Source organism: Jatropha curcas, chromosome 2 (genome assembly GCF_041381405.1).
Source record: "Jatropha curcas cultivar XTBG-Jc1 chromosome 2, XTBG_Jcur_1.0, whole genome shotgun sequence".
Taxonomy (NCBI): Eukaryota; Viridiplantae; Streptophyta; class Magnoliopsida; order Malpighiales; family Euphorbiaceae; genus Jatropha; species Jatropha curcas.
This window is the reverse complement of record NC_143152.1, coordinates 26,000,579-26,022,281: the sequence shown is the minus strand read 5'-3', so window position 1 is coordinate 26,022,281 and position 21,703 is coordinate 26,000,579. Positions and strand designations below refer to the sequence as shown.

Here is a 21,703-nt window from a genome sequence, read left to right as displayed (position 1 = left end):
CGGTCGCAAAATTGAAAAAGCGGTCGCAAATTTTGGTCGTGGTTTAATTGGAAATTCAGTCGCAACTTTGGTCGCAGAATATCGGTCGCAATTTTTTAAAATCGGTCGCAAATTATAAATTCAAAAAATTTTTTTTTGGTATCAAATCGGTCGCAAATCGGTCGCAAAAATGAAAAAGGGAATAAAAAAAATTAAATATTATTTTGAAACCAAAATTTTTCTACACCTGTGAAAGTTGACATAAATGCATATATACACACACGCAATTCAAGAACAGTATAAAAATGTAATTTTTATTGTTCTGAACAAATTAAAAAATGAAAATACAAATGAAAAAATAAAAGGTCGGAAATCAAATCTATATATGCTGCTGCTCATCTGCAGGATCCGATGTCGGACCGCCGGGAGGAGTACCTGCTGGATGTGATGTAGCGCCAGGAGGGGTGAGCAAGGTATCGCCTGCAGCATCGGGATCAGGAGCCGATAGTGGCTGCTGCTGAGACGTCGAAACATGTCGGTCTGTAGCAGGCGCAGGATCAGAGGAAGAAGTACCAGCACGGTCCTCACCGGACAGCCGCAGCACATGCGCTCTAAGCTCTGCAATCTGTCTCTGCTGATCAGCAAGCTGAGCCCGTATATCATCATCATAGTGTGAGCCAGTGTGCTCCGGCTGCGGTGCTGCGCTGGCTGTAGAAGCGTGAGCTGCTGAGCCAGTGTAAAACTGTGATGCCTGAGACCCGATGCCGTATACCTTCCTCTTCTTCTCGCCCCCTACAGCCTCGAGATAAAGCGCTACCTCGTCAATTCTTGACTCAGCTTCGGATTCATCGGTCTGAGAAGTAACAATATGCTCCCGAACTGTAGTATAGTTCTCCTGAAAATAAAAAATTAATTAATCAATGCAATTGCAAGCTTTATTATATTGAACTTTGTACATCTTCGCAATGATTAGAGGGTAAATGTAAATATTATTCATTGTTACTTACATTGACGCTCAGCGCACGTCTGTCGACAAAGGTATTACGATCGTGGTCCTTCGTGTGAGTGTATGTAAACACCTCCATCGGTGTGGGCTCACGACCTAATTCTTTAGCCTGTAATAAATTTTTATTCATGATATATTAATATATATAATGTACTTTCATTAAACATCAGTGTATTGTAAATGGACTAGGTCACTTACTAATAATCGAGCTGTCTCTATAGCAGATATAGATCCGCCTGTGTGTCGCGAAGGTCCTGCTCCATCACCGCCAGTCTCACTGCGCCTGTTTTGTGCAAATATCTCCCGCTTTCTCTTGAATGCAGGATCCTCCCAAGCCTTTTGCCAGCTCTCCCATATCTCCTGAGACACGCACTGCTGCTTCTTACCGCTTTTTCTCATCCTATACGTGAAGTCAGCGTATCGATCGGCGCATATCTTCTCCCAGGCTACTTTCAACATAGCTGTAATGGCCTCGTCCCATATGAAATGTTTCTGCAAAAAAATGAAATATAGCGTTTAAACACTAAGGATTTATCTTGAATTGTAAACATTGAATGATGATATAACTTAAACCAAAGAGTACCTGGAACTCCTCCCAATAAAAGTCTCTCGCCTCTTGTGGTACGGCATCCCATGTGTATCCTTCTTTATGCAGCTGTAGCTTGATTATCTTCAAAATTTGCCTCGCTGCTCGAGAAGATGGATATATGCTGAAAAAAAAAAAAACAGAAGTGAAATATAATTACACGAAAGCATCACAGAGATGAACAAGTACAAAATATAATTACAAAATATGCCTACAGAAAATCTGAATAAGTACTTACTGTCCCGCTACCAAACTGAGGGTGATACGTGGATCTGATGAAGCTGCAAAATAAATGACAAATGTTATACATTTCTAGATAATTAATATATAATTAAAATGACAGTTATGACATTTATGATTACCTTGCACAGTGGGTGACTGTGCAGCTGCTGGAGTCTGTAATGGTCCAGAAACGGGGGTAGAAGAGGAAGGAGCAGAAGGCTGTGATGGCGGCAGTACTGGACGCTGAGCAGAGGATGAAGCCCCAGACGTACCTGAAGAAGGATGTGATGGCGGCAGTACCGGTCGCTGAGCAGATGACGAAGCCCCAGACGTACCTGACGAAGGACGAGGGATCGACCCTACTCGTCCACGGGCACTGCGTCCAGGTACACGACCTCCACGCGAACCACTGCCGGACGCGTCAGAATCAAACGCTCTGCCTCTAGCCATCTGTACTGCAGATATCAGAACCTAGATAAAATGAATTTATACAATTATATGAATTGTAGAACATGTGGTAAATACGAGTAAACAAAGTGAATACCATTGAAATTCTTCATTAATAATATTAATTGCATATACATTTATCAATTTCTAACAGTAAAATTGCTCTAAGTTTTAAGTGTCTTCAATATCATCTGCTTCCTCCTCCTCTTCATCAGCTTCCTCTTCTTCATATTCGTCTTCTGAGGTACCCATGATGATTTGATCTTCTTCCTCTTCATCATCTGATGCTCCTATTTCAACATAAGATCGGCTTTCATCATCCAACCTATCTGTTAAATCTTCAACAACTTGCATCGGTTGCGTTTCAACCCTAACTTCTTGAAATGCCTCCGATACTGCGAGTGAAGAAGACTGTTTCGTTTCAAGTGCATGAACAACTGATCTAGCCTTGATTTTACACACTGCCATCCAATCGCATCTATCTCGTTTAAACGATGGATATGGGACATAGTACACTTGTGCAGCTTGCATTGCCAAAACAAACGGTTCATACTTTGTATATCTTCTTCTTTGATTAATATCAACCAGATTATACTTAGGATGAACCTTCGTGCCAATGTTTGGCGTAGGATCAAACCATTCACATTTGAATAAGATTGTGCACTTCATTGGTAGGCCTGGATATTCTAACTCCAAAACCTCAACCAATTTCCCATAAAAATCGTTTGACACGTCACTGTAGTTTGATCCCTTTATGCACACACCGCTGTTCATTGTCTTTCTGCTTCTCCCATAACCCTCAGTGTGAAACTTGTAACCGTTTACAAAGTAGCCAGAGTAGGCATTAGCAACCGGTAATGGCCCCTTTGCCAGATCCGTAATAAATCTGTTACGAATATCGCTTCCCGAGCTTCGAGCCTATGGGAAATAGTAATGACATGAGTCAAATTTAATAAATGTACATTCCGTGTTGTGTACATTGAAAGTAACTTACATAATATTTGAACCATTCTGCAAATTTCGTGTCCAGCTTTGCATCAACTGCAGTATCAGTCAAATTGAGATTTTGAAGCCGCAGAAGATTGATATATTCCCTATTTATGAACGAACCATATTAGCATAAGTATACTTTAACAACGGCCAACATCAAGTCTAGAATGTTTACATTATTTATACTTACTGTACATATGGTGTGATCTCTTCGCAATTCAATAAAATATAGGTTTGAGCCGCTTGTATCTCTGCATCAGTCAATCGTCTATTTTTTGATTTACCAATCGTACGCCCAGGGTAGGTGAAAATTTTTAGATTTCCTTCAAACTCAGATTGAACGCGATCTCCTCCGTCATCGTTACGTGGCACTCTCCGATGCTTGGTGAAAACATGTTGGTCAAAGTAGTGCGAACAGAATGTGGAAGCTTCTTCAACCAAATATGCATTGCAAATGGATCCCTCGACCTTTGCCTTATTGCGCACATTCTTTTTAATTTTCTGCAGGTGTCTGTGATTGTACAATGCCAATATGTAAGTATAAGTTCAAATAAATGATGTAATCATTAGAATGAGATGTTAGTGAATCACCTCTCAAATGGATACATCCATCGATATTGTACCGGTCCTGCTAAACGACATTCATAGGGCAAATGAACCGGCAGATGTTCCATAGAATCAAAGAAGCCGGGTGGAAAAATTCGCTCCAACTTGCACATCACAATTGGGATTTCTCGCGCTAATTGGTCCATATCATCGCATCGGATAACAGTCATCGTCAATTCCTTGAAAAACAGACTCAATTCTGTCATTGCTTCCCAAATTTTTCCTGGTAATAATTCTCGGAATGCCACAGGAATCAATCTTTGCATGAAAACATGGCAGTCATGGCTTTTCATGCCAAACAATCTGTACTTCCTCATGTCCACACATCTACCCATATTTGAACAGTAGCCATCTGGAAACCTTAATGATCGTAACCATTCGCACAATAATTGCCTTTGGGGTTTATCTAAACAATAACATGCCTTCGGAAACTTACCAGTAAGTACAGTTTGCTCGAGTTCTGGTCGACGACAAATTTCCTTCATGTCCGCTCTTGCTTTTGCATTATCCTTGGTTTTCCCTTCAATGTTCATGACAGTGTTGAACAGATTTTCAAACACATTTTTTTCTATGTGCATGACATCAAGGTTATGACGAATAAGAAGTGAACTCCAGTATGGCAAATCCCAGAAGATGCTTCGCTTTTTCCACCCGCTATTCCTGCCAATTATTTTATTTACCTCATCTGCACCCAACTCAGTAACTTTCATAAGCCCCAAATCTTCAATTTCTTGTAATATTTTTGCTCCAGACTTCACAGGTGGAGGGGGTTCAACAATAGTCGTGTTCTTTCTAAAGCATTGTCGATTTCTCCTCCAAGGGTGAGATTCTGGTAAGAATTTGCGATGACAATCAAACCAACATTGTTTACCTCCATTCTTTAGTGTAAATGCATTAGTGTTTTCCATGCAATGAGGACAAGCCAATTTGCCAGCGGTACTCCACCCAGATAACATTCCAAATGCTGGAAAATCACTGATGGTCCAAAGCAAAGCAGCTCGCATTATGAAATTCTGATTGGTCGAAATATCGAATGTTTGAACCCCATATTCCCATAAATAATTAAGTTCGGCCATCAAAGGCTGCAGAAACACATCAATTTTATGTTTTGGATTAGTAGGCCCAGGAACAATAACACACAAAAACATATATTCATCTTTCATACACATTGTCGGTGGTAGATTATATGGTGTGACAATGATAGGCCATGATGAATATTGTTGTCCTGATTGGCCAAACGGCTGAAACCCATCAGTACAAAGCCCCAATCTCACGTTTCTTATTTCAGCAGCAAACAGAGGATGAATGTTATCAAAATGTTTCCACGCTTCAGAGTCTGACGGATGAGTCATTATACCATCCTCATATTCATGCAAAGCATGCCATGTCATGTGTTCAGCTGTCGCCTTTGATGCATATAACCTTTGAAGGCGAGGAACAAGAGGGAAATAATACATCTTCTTGAAAGCCTTCTCCCTTTGTACTCTACCAGTCCCTTGACCGCGCCGTTGATATCTTGGAAGATTACAAAACTTGCATTCTCTGAATTCCGAGTCAACACCCCAGAATATCATACAATTATTACGGCAGCAATCAATCTTTTCTACCGGTAGTCCCAATCCCCGAACTAATTTTTTTGTCTGATAAAAATTATCAACCATTGAATGGCCTTCAGGCAACATTTCTTTTGCTAACTGAACAAAATCATCGTAACACCTTTCTGAAAAATGGTGCTCTGCTTTCATGTGTAGTAATCGTGCAACAACAGACAGAACTGAATGATTCTTGCATCCAGGCCACAGTTCAATGTTAGCTGCACTTAGCATGTCAAACAATTGTTGTGCTGCTACATTTGGCGATTCCTCCATATTATCCCAATCAAATTGTACTCTACTCGCATCGATTACCATATCATTGCATTGATTACCATACAGAAATTGATAAGGCTGAACTTCTAAACTTACCGGAATGGAGTGGCCTGACCCACTGGCAACTCGAGCTTCACCATGATGTATCCATTCGTAATAATTTTCCACGAACCCATTTTTGCACAAATGAAGTTTCACTGTATCGATGTGTAAGAAGGCTCGATTTCGACACTTCTTGTGATTACATGGACACCTCAACTTATTCCCATCCATAAAACTGGGATTACCAACTGCAAACTGTATAAACGCCTCCAATCCGTGCAGAAACTCTTGTCTTAATATCCCATTGACCTCGAACCTCCAGTACATCCAATCTCGATTATTTTGCATTTTTGTTACCTAATTAATAATGTGTTTATCAAGGGTAAATTATATGTAATTGCATTAGTCTGATCTAGCCTTAAAACATGCCACTAATGTAATGTTCAAGTTACACTTATAACTAACTAAGGTTATTTCTATAATAAGGGGGAACTATAGATAAATGTAAAATAACTAAGTTCATTTATTCAATACAAAGGTTATATATATATATATATATATATATAAAGGTAAGTGTACTATTCTACATATTGAATTTATTGAAAAAAATTCGGCAGCATTTCGGCACAACACTATCAAATCTCAAATAGAAAGACACTTCAATAAACACTTCTATAACATATCAACATTCTCCAAAGGCAAAATGGCCACTACTAGGCCTCCAATCCAAACTCATCATTAACAGGACTTGCTCAAACAACAATTATCACAACAAAGTTGCACGTTAGGATAAAAAACTACAGCACTCATTACAATTATCACAACCCTGATTCAAATTCAATTTCAATTAACCTAAAACGCAAAATTCAATTCTAGTGAGGGTTTCTTTTTAATTTTAACTTAGGCAGTAGTGGAGCAAGTACATGTTGATAATTACTATAACTAAACAACGCGTATTTATAAAAGCCCATAATTCTTTGGGCCCTTTAAACCATCGCCTTATTAAATTGGGCCCCAATGAGCCCACCTCTATCTTTTCTTGTTAACTAGCCGTTTAACTTTTTCTTTTTTTATTTAACTTATAATGTTAAAATTATTTTATAAAATATTTTAATTGAAATATAATGAAAGCATTTTCAAACAAGTTGTCGTTATCCATTAGAAACGGTGGAAATTATTAAAAAATAAATTAACAAAACACCACTTTTGTCAATGCAACTGTAACAACAATGACAAGTAAGTTTATTATTGAGAATGACAAATAAATTATATATATATTTGTTGTGTTCAACGTATTTTTATCTTATATTTGACGTAAGATGGTTAGACTTGCGAAATAATTTCTGAAAGTGACATAATTATTAAATAAGAGTTGGTGCCACATTATTTCATAATTTAACAATTATTAAAAATTAATAATAAAAAATATTTATCATATTGATGTAAATATGCTAATAGAATCCCCCAAAAATCAATACTTTCCTCATCCAGGTAACCAATTACGTTTGGGAATCTTTTGTTGTTTGTTTATTACTATAATTTTATATTTCTATAATTAATTAATTTTATTTAAATATTTTAAAGAATTCTTTTTTAATGTTATTTGGAATCTTTGTACGTATGATTTTTTACCAACTCCATCCCTCTATTATTGATGGTTTATTCTAATTTCATAGATAAATTATTCATGTATAATTATTGATATAATTATATATATTTTTTTAATAAATTTAAATGAATGCCGATTTAAATTTGTATTTTTTAATTTAATAATTTACTTATATGTTTTCATTAAATAACAAAAGATGATATTATATGATCATTACTTAAATATGATCATTTTTCTGCCAAATAAATTGAAATATTTATTATTGTAATTAAATTATTTTAATTCAACTGACATAATTATTTATTTTTTTTTCATTTTGAAATTCTCATATATTCAATTCAAATCCTTATTAATTTTTTTTATAATTACAGGACATATATAAAGATTTAATGATAATGCAATTAATCTTAATGAAATGAAATTATATTTTATTTTATTAGTTAATCTTATTATTATAAATCCATTATTTGATTAATGTTATTAATTATAATAAACAGTCACAGTAACAATAATAATAAATTGAAAAATAATAACAGTAACAACATTAACAATATTAACAATATTAATAATATTAACAATAATAACAGTAACAATAATAATAAATTGAAAAAAAACACAAAAATCGAAAAAAAAAATTTCGAAAAAAATAATAACAGTAACAACATTAACAATATTAACAATATTAATAATATTAACAGTAATAACAGTAACAATAATAATAAATTGAAAAAAACACAAAAATCGCAAAAAAAAAAAAAAAATTGGAAAAAAATAAAATGGTCACCGGCTTACCTCAAATGCTGTCCAAACGGTGGCGAACGCCGTAGAGGAGTGACTGGAGTGTCGGTGGCGGCGTCACAGTGGCTGGAGCGTTCTCAGGAGGGCTGGAGGCGCGCTGCGGACGGAGGAGAAGAGAGGAGAGGAGAAGGAGAAGAGAGAAAGAAGAAAAAAGGAAAAGAAGAGGGCGCGTTTAAAGCCCTAATATTTGCGACCGACGAATCGGTCGCAAATGTCATTTAAATCGGTCGCAAATTTTAATTGTCCGACGTCGTTTTAATATGCACCAAAATTGCGACCGATCTGCGACTGAAATATGCGGTCGCAAAAAAATCGGTCGCAATTTTATCTCATTTCGGTCTCAGATTGTGTCCCTTTTTTTGACGCGCCCATTTTTGCGACAGAAACAAAGTTGGTCGCAAAGCGGTCGCAAAATCGGTCGCAAATCCGCAGTAATTCAGTCGCAAACTGAAAGGCAATCCCGCGCGAGTTTTCCGCGCTAAAATCTGCGACTGTTTACCAATCAGTCGCAAATTGGTATCCATATTGCGACCGACTTTTGTCGGTCGCAAAAATCGGTCGCAATTTGAAGTTTTTTTTGTAGTGGTTCTTGTATATTATTTGATTATAATTCAGTTTACTTCGAAGAATTATACAAATTTTAGTTCTATTTAATTATTATTTCAGAGGACTCAAAATTTTCAATTGGATACAAATTCATAGTATTTTGAATTTTTTATTTATTTGCATCATGTAATATTTCTTTCTGTTTAGGTTGTATTGAATGATAAAAAACTTAGAAACCAAAGTAGTAATAATTAATAATAAAAAAAACATAATGCCTCTCCTACAAATGTTGTGAAGCATTTTCACTTTTATGACTAAAATAGCGAAAAAGAGTAGAGTTATTCCTAATAATGAAAACAAGAAAGAAAGCAATTTCCGAATCTATATCCTTTTCTGCACGTTGCCTGCCAGCCTTGTTATTCTGATAAGGACTAGCCTGCAATTTATCATGCAAAAATGGAGAACAAGAATAAAATGAGCCGTCTCTCCCATTCTCAATGTTCTAATTTCAAATTCCCATCTGATCGTAGAGTCTTTCTGCACCAAATAGGATTATGCTTTTCTTTCTTGGAAAAATCCTACGCACCAAAAAAAAAAAAAAAAAAAAAAAAAAAAAACAATTAAATTTAATTTGCTCCTGTAAATACAACTCACAGATATTCTCCTTCAACATCATCAATTATTCCACCAACTCATTGTATCAAATATTAAATTAAACAAAAATGTCCAGCAAATTTTATAACCCATATTACGGTCCTTACAGTTCCGATGTACGGGATCCGTTTTATGATTTTCACGACAGAGCAGCAACAGCAGAACCATCTGTCAATGCCAAGATCGAGTGGAAGGAGACGCCGAGACGCATATACTAAAAGCTGTTCTTCCTAAGAAAGAAGTAAAAGTGGAAAGAGAAGATGGTAATGTTATTTGCCTAATTGGAGAAAAGAACTTTGAGAGAGAAGAAAAGGTAGATAATAAATGGTATCATGTGGAACGCAGCCATGGTAAGTTTGTTCAGCGCTTTACGTTACCTGAAAATGCAAAAGCTGAAAGAGCTAAGGTTCATATGGAACATGGAAAGCTTACTGTTACCATTCCTAAAATGAAGATGAAGAAGATTATCTCCACTACTCCCACTCGTATTTTATGAACATAACTTATAGGAGTAAATTAAGCATGGTATTGCATGGGTGCATAATGTATAATCCAAAAATGAAATTACAATGTTGTTACTTATTAATTGAGGCTAACTGTAGATCTAAATATAGATATTTTTAAAATATAAATTCATTAAATAGTATTAAAATATAAATCATTTCAAATAATTACAAAACGATAGCTCAGTCACAAAACTTATTATTACAATTAATAAAATTTACTTGTTTTTAATTTAACAAATGAAAAAAATTATTTCAATTATTTTAAATAATATGACCAACATAAATGATGTTATACTTTTTAGTTTCAAGATGATCTTGACTATTAATTATTTATTTAATTTCAATGATCAAAATAATTTTTTTTATCTTTTATACCTAAGTTTTGTGTTCAAAAATTTGCTATAGATACACATAAGTTTCAACAACCATACTATCAATGAAGGAGTATCTAAAAATAGTTTAATTATCGAATAATGAAATTAGTGAAAAATCTATTTCACATAAAAAAATAAAAATAATTTTAGTTGATTTATTTTGAAAGTCATATAGTTAGTAACAATTTATATCTCCCAAAGATAGATCAAATGCTCATTTTCTCTTATTTAATTACCATGTCCAAACATAAATATAAGATCTTTCGTTGCTCTTAAATGGAATTTTAATGTTTCGACGAGTAGTTTTATGCTTATAAGAAGTGGAACTCGATTTATGCAATGTATTCCAACTTCTTATTAATTATGCATTGTGTTTTGTAGAATTTTTATCTTATTGTTGCCGTCTTAATTAATTTAAATTTCAATTCATTAGGTTTGAGCTAATAGACATTATACAATAATTAATACTAATATCATTTATTTGTTTATATATTAAAAAATATAATCAGGGATTGTTTTATAAATTTAAAAGTTGTACAATATTTGGTTCTATCTCGAATCTAATCTCATTTCTCAACTTTGCATAAAGGGGATTCGCATTTCTTGACGTGTAGTGCATAAAATAGGAAATCCACTGCATATGTGGACACACGCGATTATAAATATATGCTACTTTCCTGCATATTTATACTATCAATTTATCTTCCATTTTTCCTATTAAATCAAAGAAATTTAGCTAGCAAATTCAGATGTTGGCCAATCCTAGTTTAACCTCAGGTGATTTCTCTATTGACGTTAAGGGCGTAAACGATTTTCAGATTAGGGTTAAAAATGCGAGTCCTTTGTTGGCACATGATTTTCCAACTAAAACGATCATGCTCATGAACCCTAAAATCGAGCAAACAGAGACGCAGAATGCCTGGCTTTATAAGTTGCACGTTCCTGAATTAAAGCAAGAAGAAGTGACGGTGGAAGTGGAGGAAGGTCCTGTCCTCAAAATAAGCGGCAAAAGATGCGCAGATGTAGAAGACAACCGGCATGTTTTGACCTACACCACCGAATTCCTTAGACGATATAAATTACCTCTCAATGCTAAGCCCTCTATGACCAAGATCTGTTTTGAGAATAATGGACTACTCACTGTCACTGTCCCTAAACACCAAATCCTCTGAAAATTTATTTCAGTAATTGTTATTAGGGATGGCAGTGGGGTAGGTATCCATGCACAAATCCGCTTAAATATTTTGATACCTACATTCATCCCACGCTCATATTCACACCCGTTTAGAATTTTAATCCCACGTCCATCTAACTAATATCCAGATCCGCTTTAAATGGGTTGGGGTGGGTAGGATACTCATGAAAATCCACTCTACTTATATGTGCAATACCTAACTAAGTATGTTATAATTAATATTAGTCCAGCTTTGGAAAATGTAGATGAAAATAAATGTGTGACTAAAAACAGAAAAGTATGAATGAAAGACAATTCTAAAATTCTAATCGTTTACTTTTTTATTTAAGTAATTAATTGTTTTAGTATCCGATGATGTTAGGGTTTGGAACTTTGAGTTTGAGGTTAATTTATTTAATTTTAATAAAATATTAAGTTCAATATGCACTTAATCTTTACTTGAATTTTATTATATTAAATTTGTTAAATTATATAATGGGTTTTGGTGGATAGCTTGTACCCACAGCCAATCTAACCACAGTGGGTAGTTAATTTACCACTTCTACCCATCAAAAATTCATTTATTCAATATCCAAACTAGATTTAAATTAACTTTTACGAATAAGATATCTACTAAAAACCATCGTGCTTTCATCTCTAATTGTGATCCTAAACTGGTTTGAAATAAAATATTTAGTTAACATATAAGACTTGGGCAATCCCGTAGACTTGTGCTAACTTTTAGAAAGTAAGTCGGCTTGGTTTATTTCATCAACAATATGAGTAAATATACGTACCAGCTTTATATGCAAAGTTAGATGTTCCAATTTTTATTTTGTGCAATTCGGTAAATAAAATAAAACATAATGTATGAGTATTTAAATTTATATTTTATTATTATTTTGTAGAGAATTTGAATGTCGGCAAGCTTATATGAGAAGAAAATTTTGGAACAAGAATTGCTGCTGTCGGATAAAAGGAGAAGATATCACTGCTAAATCTTTATATGGCCCTACCAATTTGAATTTTTCAGTTCCATTAATTCCTCCAGACATTGCTTCCTCATGAGTCATTCCATAGTTCTCAATATACAAAATAATAATAATAGTAATAAATCCTCAGAGCATGACCAAAACAGAGCCGTCAAAACAAAAGTCCCCGCTATTCAAGGTTGTACGTGCAGACTCTTATGAAGGCAATTCTTTTGACTAGAAAGAAAGCGGTAAAAGTGTCACAAAGGTACAAGTAACAAGCAAGGAATTTCTTTCACAAACTAATATAAACCTGTGACCGAGCATAGACAATCACAAAACGCATGAGCATGACAGACGAGACAATGATGTCACGCCTCGGTGCCACTGTATCGTCAATAACATCGGCGTGGAACACCACCGGAACCGGAATCCACGTCCACCAGAAAGCGATCACCCACTTGACTTTCTTCTGGGGCCACAAAACAGATGTTCTTTTCAAAGGATGGCCTGGTTCGAGCTCCGGTATGTACGCGCTGGCCTTGATCTTCGTTTTTGCTCTCGCAGTGATCGTCGAGTGGTTCAACTATTGCAGTATCATTAAGCCCGGAACGAACAAGATCGCTGCCGGATTTTTTAGAACTGGAATGCATACGGTGCGTACTGGACTTTCTTATATGGTTATGCTAGCCGTTATGTCTTATAACGGGGGAGTTTTTCTTGCTGCTGTCGGTGGACATGCCGTCGGGTTTGCGCTGTTTGCAAGAAAGGTTTTAAAGAAGTCGGAGAAGAAACCGGATCTTCCTTCGGTTAATATTAAGTGTTGAATTTTGGTTGCAGAATTTATTAATTATGTTTTAAATTTAAATAAGGGAAATATGTGAATAATACTCGTATGGCTTTTGTAAGTTAATTTCAGGTTTTTGTTTACTGGTAATTTTCCTTCTTGAGTTCAATAATAATTAAATTAATCATCCGTACAATCCGTTTGATCATAACACTTTAATCTTATGTTAAAGTTCATGTGACTACAAGTGTATAACACTTTAAGTAATTTAAGCCCATGAACTATCCAATGGATTTAGAACTAATTGAATAGAAATCTGAAAATCCGACGTCAAAAATTCATAAAATGGATTTAATTTATAATTTTATATTTCGAGAGAATATCTAATTTTAATTTTATGATTGAACTTATAATTTAATTTTTCTTTAATCAGAAAAATATTTTTCTCAATTAATTTCTCTGAGAGTCCAAATGTTCAAAATTTAAGAGATATTTTTTGTAAAAATATTTTAACCAATAGAGTGCTCCATCTAAAAAATTTAATACTTTCAAATTTCTAAACTCCAACCTTCCGGTCCATCAAATACAATCGAACTAACTTATAAATGTTAGATAAAAAAAATCAACTTATATAAAATTATTTAATTGTCAAAATAGTAGGTAAGTTTGTAGGATTTAAGTAATAAATTTGAAAATAAAAATTGAAGTAGCGAATGATGGGTTGAATATATTATGCCAACCATAATCAAACTGAGCAAAATTTGTTCGTTGTTTCCTCAATTTAATTTTTAGAAATAAAAGTTATAAATGCATCTATCAATAATTAAATCAGATTTGAGATTAGAAAATTTAATATCTTCATCAAACGCCACCGTCTTACACGGCATGACAAGTATATTATATTGTATTCACACAAAATAAAATAACAGTACTTCGTTTTTAACACATCGATAAGATTATACAGGGTGGACCATTAGGCATTAGCTCACTTCAATTTTTGATCTTGCGGATATGAGTTTTAGGATGTCCTTCTATGTAATATCTCTTTATGCTCTATCTTATCTATTATGGGTTTTTCTTTCAACATATCATGTAAATATTTTCTTTCCTCTTCTCTTGCAATTACTTTGTGAAGTGAATGGTCTTGTTTAAATATGTAGCTTAAATGTTTTTATTTAGTTAAATTTTAAAAAAAAAAATAGATTCGTCAAAGAAATTTTGTCCTTACAAGACATTAATCCTAAATTTTTTATAGGATTTACTTGCCCAATTCATATACCAAATAAATGAAAAATATTTAACTTAAAAATTGTTAGAAATTAAGTTTTTATATTAATAAAATATCAAAAAAAATATAAAAATTGAAAGAATGTCAACGTTTATGAGAAAAAAAAGAATAAAGTGAATAATTTATTTTTTATTTGCACTCTGTTTTCATGTTCAATTCAAATTGATGATTGTAAATCTTATAAGTAAAATACACATGGGATATAGTCCACTTTCACTTATCTAATTGTTGTATAGCTCGTAATATTATTTTGAACACTTCATTATTTTTAAAATCAAAATTATGAAGGCAAGAAAACGTTAAAAATAAAAAAAACTTTGAAGAAATAAACAATTATAAAAATGCTGTATCGGCATCAATCCATCATCACCTCGTTCTTGTCTTGGTTTTGTCCTTGTGAATGTCACCACCTCTCATTTGTTTTATATCTGAAATTACAAGAAAGATATAAGCATAACATAAAATCTCCTCTGCTTATCTCCAACTTCTCTCTCTGAAAAACAATGGAGAAGCCTATGGACCCCCAAATGTCAAGTGATGGAAGCATGAACATGAGCCCATCAATGGAGACGGTGATGCACATGAGCTTCTACTGGGGCAAAGACGCTATTATCCTATTTTCTGAGTGGCCAAATCATAGTCTTGGTATGTACATATTATCTTTCTTTTTTATATTCTTTTTAGCAGTTGCTATTGAGGTTTTATCAGCGTCGCCTACGGCTAAGCTATGCACCAATCCTGTCATAACTGCGTTAATTCAAGCCGGTGTTTATGCGGTTCGAATGGGTTTCGCTTACATGGTCATGCTTGCTGTCATGTCTTACAATCTCGGAATCTTTATAGCGGCGGTAGCCGGCCATGGAGTCGGGTTTTTTCTTGTCAAGGCTCGGGGTCGTGCAAACGCCAACCAAGCTGATTTGGACGGCCAAGATCCTGTTCCTAAAGTTTGATTTATTTCTTTTTTGTATATTAAGAATATGTTATGTTAACATTTCTTAGATATTTCAAATTTTGAAGGCTATATTATGCTTTTTCATGTCGTTTTGTTTCTGGATTCCCGTGATTGCTCTGTTTTTTTGTGTTCGTCTTTTGTGCTTCACTTTCGAGAAATAGTTCAAAGGGTTGTTACTTCTTCTGTATCTTTTTCTCACGAGGATGATGCAACTTCCTACATAAATACATGATTAATCAAGTCTGCGAGCCTCTTCCGACAGAGGAGATCGGATTAAAAATAATAAAAATATACTAAATCCTGAAACAGTATACAATAAATCTTAAAAATCTAAACCTTAAGATCTTTAATACCCGAAAATTTAAATTTCAAATCCTAACATTTGCGGTATTGGAAATTTATATTCTATTTCAATCAATATTGATTTAATCATCATAATGCTATCAGTATGTTTTTGTTTAGGCTGTGGTTTACCAATCCAAATTTAATCGTAAGAACTCTGCGGAATTAGGGATATTCATCAAACCACCTAAACTTATTAAATTGGTATAAAATGATCCGAAATCGATTTTAAGAAATTGATCATTTGATTTTATAAAAATTAAATCAAATCGGTGTATCGAGACATTAAATGATGGATAATTCAATTTAATGTTTTTGAAAATTTTTTATAAATTGATTAATTTATATTGGATAATAAATTATGGAATTAGGTGATATTTAATATATCATGTAATTATCATGTTTATAGCTTAAAAATTTATACAGTAAAAAGGACAATTAATTATGCTAATTAATTAAAAAATTATTTGAACTAGGACAAACGAATTTTTTGAAATCATCCGTGCATTTTGTTTGGGCCGGAATGGGCCCCTTTTAGAAACACTTGTTTTGGGCCTTACATTCAGATTTTAACTAATGAATATTTGTTTAAATTTGTATATGCAACAGGCCCAGTAGGACACTGAAAGGGGAAAGAGATTATGACCAATCAAAAATAATAATAACAATCTAAGACTATTTTTTGAATTCTCATGCTCTTTGACGATAAATATTTTTGTTTTTTTCTTTAAATAAAGAAAGGTTTAATAATTTTCAGATATCCAAACAAATAACGTCAGCAAAAATTAAAATCTTGCACGCTTGTAGGCTGTAGGTCTAATGAAATGATGTGAGAACACATTATCCTTAAGGCTTAAGCATCCCCTCGAAGATGATTGATTATAATAATTGATAATTAGCAACGATGTCAAATTATGGAACCAAAAGCATGTCATGTGTTGAAGGAAACGAGGTCGTTTCAATTATGATGTAGTTGAGAAAAATAGAAGTGCTAAATTAATATTTAGCAATAAAAATCAATATGCTATCATGAATTCATGATTCATAGAACTGTGTTGTGTAAAATATCTTTTTCAGAACTACAAAATATCTTTCGACTTTAATATATTTTATTGGTTCGTTGGCTCGTTGGTTGACCAACCGTTGACATAAATATCATATAGGATTAGATTCTTAATTGGATTCAGTTTACTAGTTTGGAAAGATAAAATTAATGTAGCTACCAAAAATAATAAATTCTTATAACTTTAAACTTTTAATCACTTATGGGTTTTCAAAAAAAATTTACTTTCAAATTTAAATTTTAATATTATACTACTCTATTCCAAAATATAAATCATTTAATGTTTTTCACAAAAATTAAAAAAACAACTAAAATCATTTAACCGTTTATTTTAAAATTAAAAATAATTTCATTGTAAATAAGGGTAATATTAAAAAAAATTATTTATTATTTATTGAAATATTTAAAAATACCTATATTTAGTGATAAAATAATCAACAAAAACAAATTATATTTTATAAAAATAATACTACAGATTAAGAATAAATAATTCCTTCACCTACACGAAGCTTTGAAGTACCAAGAAAAAATATCTTAGTCAAAACAGAAAAGGAAAAAGAATTTCGATAGGGAATTACAGTTGAAATTTATGAATTTTCATTTGGACCTATCTTACTGCAGCCAATAATGTAGAATTTGTGACCACTTTCTCAACACAGAATGATTGACACATCAGACCACTAGACCTAGTAACCAGGTTACAAGTAAATATATAAATCATATTTTTTTATCGTAATTTTAGTCAATTAATATATTTTTTCATGATTAAAAATATTAATTCCATTTTGTTTACGCCATTCATTTCTCTGGGTCTTATTTTGTTTCATACCATCTTTTTTTTTTTATTAACAGGGTTGATTATAGTTTTTAATAACAAACAAATAAATAAATAAAATATTTACATCTAAATCTAAACAATCCAAAACCCAAACAGAACAAAGACACCGACGCGAAACGCGCGGTCAAACACCACTCCCCACCGCCGCTACAAACGACACACGAACCTAAAAATGAAAGATTTTCCAGTTTCCACCATGTACCCGCCCGAAACACAAGAAAATACAAAATCGCATTCTCCCAATCGTCCCATTAATGCGCGTCATGGCATAACCACAAGTAGTGCGCAGCACGTGATAGCACAGCAGGTGGACGAAGGAGGGACGTGGACGTGGTCTACCACCACCTACAAACACCTTAGCCGGCAACACAGCGTGCTGGCCGTACACTGCAATAAGGCAGCCCAGCCCAGCCCAGCCCACGCCGCGGTCGTTGAATCAAACCAAAGAAATTAAAATATCTCGTGTCAGAAAGGACACTTTTTGGTTTTTTTTTTTGGTGGAGAAGAAAGCACAGTTCTAATGGATAAACATGTGTGGAAAGACAAGTACACGCGTAGGGTTAATTTAGTAATTGTAGAAAACGGCTTCTCTTTTCTGCAGGCGAATTGGTTGTCGCTTGTCTGTCACCAAGAAAAAAGATACTTCGCTACTAAGTTATATAAATGAGAATCCACAGTTAGGACAGTTCACACATCCTTAATTAACCAAATATCATTAGCCTAATTAAGCTTAATTAATTTGACTTTCTTGAGAAAAATATCACACATTGGAAGAAGGGCAAGGCAAGCACACGGCTCAAGAATAGATTTATTGTTTGATAATTAAAAGATAAATAAGTTCAAGCACCCAGATTATTTTATTATTTTAAACTGTAAAAAAATTTAGTTAAATAAAACAAAAACAAATTGGGAAATCAAATGTATTCCTTCTAATTATTTATTAATTGATGGCCATTTGGACAAGGCGTACAATAAAGCTTTCAAACAGCAAAAGCAATTCTTATAACAGTAATGGCTAGTTCCTCGTCCATTGAGCCCAACAAAATGAACAAAAACTGTTTCTGCATTTCTTCAAAATATCACTTCCTCAAACAACAAAATTATTTTTCCCCTAATTCTACCCCAAAAAAACCTTGTCTTTCTTTTTCCTTTCCTTCATCTCAACTTCTTCACTATACTTGCTGCTGCAGCTGCTGCAGCTGCTGCTTTTCAATATATCCATTTCCCATTCCTTATTTTGATTTCTACTAAAAACCTTGAAATTTTCTCACTTTCCTACAACTCTAAAAAGAAAGAAAAAGAAAAAGACCATAACTATTGCTGTATGCCCAGGAGAAAATGATGGGTCAGGTCAGTAAGTCCATTCCTGAGGTAATCGCACTTCGCTATTAATTTCTTGTTGTGGCCTCAGATTAAACTTCTGATAAGGAACAGCAGCACTCCTATTACGAGTCCTCAATCCATTATCTGCCAGCATAAAAAAAAATCAACAAATCTAAATATTAATCAAAGATCTAACCTTCTCTATTATTACCAAATTACAAGTTTAAAAACCAAAAATTACACACCATGGCCAGAGTTAACATTTCCATTAAAACGAGGCAGCACTGGATGCTGATCACCCGAGTTATCCAAGTTCAAGTTCAAAGCCTGCACCACTCTTGCTGGTACTAAAACTGTCGAACAAGCTGTAAACAAATGTGTAAAATCCAATTTAGTAACACTAACTCATTATTTTATAAAATTAACTCAAACTAAACAGATTTTTAAGACCTAGATCTGTCAAGCAACAGCAATGAATAGATGTTGTGATAGAAATAGAGGCAAACCTGGTTTCTTGCGAGTTTCGGCTGGTGCCCCGACTCGGCGAGGTAAGAAAACCCCAGTGCCTGCACATTCCCTTTTGCCGCCAGGATTGCCTAAAAACAGAGCACGCATAGCAGAGCCTCCTTGATTTTGTTGTTGTTGGGCCTGCTGTAGTGAAGGCCATGCAGAAGGAGACAAACCCATAGCCGTAGGTCTACTGGAGATTCTCCCTCTAGTGTGGACCACCGGATTTTGTGTTTGTTGATGTTGGTAAAATCCAACCGCGCCTTTTGTTTGCCCTCCCCAAACAACAGAGCTCTGTTGCTTCATTATTTGCTGTTGTCTCAGCTGCTGAAACTGAAACAAAAACAAACAAGAGCCCTTTTGAATATCTACGAAACTAGGCTATACTAATAAACACAGACAACTTAATATAATTAGTTCAAAGAAATTACTTGAGATTCCTGCAATTTCTGGTAAATAAAGGACTGGTCTGGATACACAGAAATTTCAGGGTTTGAGTTCTTCAGAGGAACGAGTGGAGAGGATTTTCCAGGTGGACCTAATATTCCTCTGGTGTGGCCATTGAAACCGTACACATTTTCATTCATTCTCATTCTTGCTACTTCACCAGCAGCCGCATAAAGGAGATCCCAAGTAGCCGGTGGCGAAGAGACGTCCGACGGACTTCCACGTCTCGATCCTTGTCGACACCCACAACCACTTCCAAGTCCACACAGCGTTGATTGCGGCGAACCAGAGATAAACCAACCCTGCTAATTAAAATCGAAAACCCATGTCAGTATACAAAAAGAAAACACAGTAAGAGAGCAGACTTATATCACAAACATCTAAATACCTTGTTTGTTTCTTTTCCCCTGGAATCATCATCAAGAGTTGAACGAGCCATTCTGCAAGTCACACCAGCCATATAGTCCTCCTCGTCACTTTCTTCAGTAGAACCGACTACCGACTCAACCGGAGAACTGAGATCCGACGAAACCCCAAAATACCCGAAGCCATATGGAAAATCAAACGGAACAAAGGGCTTAGAAAACTCAGTTTCAGAGCCAAAAAAATCTTTATAGCTCTTAAGATTACTCTTATCAACGTCACTATTCTTCTTGTTATCCACGAAAATATCGTCGTCAGTAAGAATCTGAGGGGGCAGCCAAAACTCACCGTCATCTAAACTCTCAGCCATAGTTAAGCCCTAGAAATGACACAGAGAGAGCAACAACTAGCGAAGAAGTTTTAGATGTATGAGTAAATGGGCGTTTGCTGCTCGGTTAAGATTTTATGATAGCAACCCCAGTTGGATTTTTGCTGGATTCGCAGCTTTAGGGCCCCAGTTAGGGCTACAAAAGCACAGAGTAAGAAAAGGAAAAGGGAAAATTGAAATGGAGAAGCAAACTAAAGAGGAAGAGAGTGGGAAGAGGGTGTACTGTATTTGTAGGGAGTGGAGAACCAGAGAAGAAAAGAGAGGGTTATAGTCTGGAATGCGGACCCAGTAAGATATTTTCAATCGCAAGGAGTGATCGTGAGGAACACGCGCGGTTGCACTGGGTTAAGTAAGTAGTGGGGGGCCTTCGCAAAGTTGGTGCCAGGTAAGACAGTTGGGCCAGCGCAGGCACTTGGCAAGCATGTGACAAGAGGCAGGCAGAGGTATATTTGGAAGGAAAGTCTTACAACTTTGAATTTCTTTCCTTTTTTTTTTATTTTTGGTGAGTTAGTGGATTTATTGATGGCCAAGAAGGCCAAAACGGAAATCTCAAATCTTATGCTACGCCCCCTTTCTTTACACGATGTAGGGAGTGGATGGCCGGTGGGCACTCCATGTTTAGGACATATGTCCTCGTTTTACAATGGGCGGTTTTTTCAAAAAATTAATTTTTAGGACGTATTTGCCCTCTGTGTTTGTACTTATTTACAGTGACCCCACTTTTATTCATTTGATGTCTATAATGAGGAAATTCACACTAGTCTATTTTGAGCTTTAAAGCCTGTAGAGAAATCAAATTTGGCAGTGGGAAGATTTTGTTGCAGTAGATTGGTCAAAATCAAATTTGGGAAATACTACTACATACTAATTTAATTGTGATGGTCCAAAACACATTTGGATTTTTTTATCTCATGGCTTTTGTTACTCCCAGTTTGTGAAAATCAGTTTCACCTCGGTGAATGATGGTCATCTGGTTTAAATATTCAATTAAATTTAAAAATTTTATGAATATTATTTCTAAAAAATC

At 34.5% G+C, this 21,703-nt stretch overlaps 3 protein-coding genes across 4 annotated transcripts; 2 read left to right on the top strand and 1 right to left on the bottom strand.

The window, feature by feature from the left end:
- Positions 1-12,391: 12,391 nt before the first annotated feature.
- Positions 12,392-13,291, top strand: LOC105646677 (copper transporter 4). The gene has a single exon (XM_012232580.4). The coding sequence runs from the start codon at positions 12,723-12,725 to the stop codon at positions 13,203-13,205; it is 483 nt and encodes a 160-aa protein (XP_012087970.2). The 5' UTR covers positions 12,392-12,722; the 3' UTR covers positions 13,206-13,291.
- Positions 13,292-14,814: 1,523 nt separating this feature from the next.
- Positions 14,815-15,489, top strand: LOC105646678 (copper transporter 6). Its single transcript, XM_012232581.4, has one exon. The coding sequence runs from the start codon at positions 14,957-14,959 to the stop codon at positions 15,401-15,403; it is 447 nt and encodes a 148-aa protein (XP_012087971.1). The 5' UTR covers positions 14,815-14,956; the 3' UTR covers positions 15,404-15,489.
- A 3,065-nt stretch (positions 15,490-18,554) lies between these two features.
- LOC105646679 (TIP41-like protein) lies at positions 18,555-20,902 on the bottom strand. Of its 2 annotated transcripts, none has more exons than XM_012232582.4 (5): positions 20,314-20,902; positions 19,910-20,230; positions 19,478-19,811; positions 19,217-19,336; positions 18,555-19,115 (listed from the first exon to the last, which is right to left on the bottom strand). In XM_012232582.4, exons 1-5 carry the CDS (start codon positions 20,656-20,658, stop codon positions 19,000-19,002), a joined length of 1,236 nt encoding a protein of 411 aa, XP_012087972.1. In that variant the 5' UTR covers positions 20,659-20,902; the 3' UTR covers positions 18,555-18,999. The 2 variants fall into 2 exon arrangements, with proteins under 2 accessions (XP_012087972.1, XP_012087974.1); XM_012232584.4 differs by having other exon boundaries at positions 19,910-20,227; positions 20,314-20,899.
- Positions 20,903-21,703: the final 801 nt, after the last annotated feature.

What these genes read in the sequence shown, in the direction of transcription:
- LOC105646677 (XM_012232580.4), top strand. Translation starts at nt 12,723, where the DNA reads ATGAGCATGACAGACGAGACAATGATGTCACGCCTCGGTGCCACTGTA.
- LOC105646679 (XM_012232582.4), bottom strand. Translation starts at nt 20,658, where the DNA reads ATGGCTGAGAGTTTAGATGACGGTGAGTTTTGGCTGCCCCCTCAGATT. An exon ending in GGGGAAAAGAAACAAACAAG is followed by an intron (nt 20,231 to 20,313) that starts GTATTTAGATGT and finishes GATTTTAATTAG; the next exon opens with CAGGGTTGGTTTATCTCTGG. An exon ending in AGAAATTGCAGGAATCTCAA is followed by an intron (nt 19,812 to 19,909) that starts GTAATTTCTTTG and finishes TTTTTGTTTCAG; the next exon opens with TTTCAGCAGCTGAGACAACA.
- LOC105646678 (XM_012232581.4), top strand. Translation starts at nt 14,957, where the DNA reads ATGGAGAAGCCTATGGACCCCCAAATGTCAAGTGATGGAAGCATGAAC.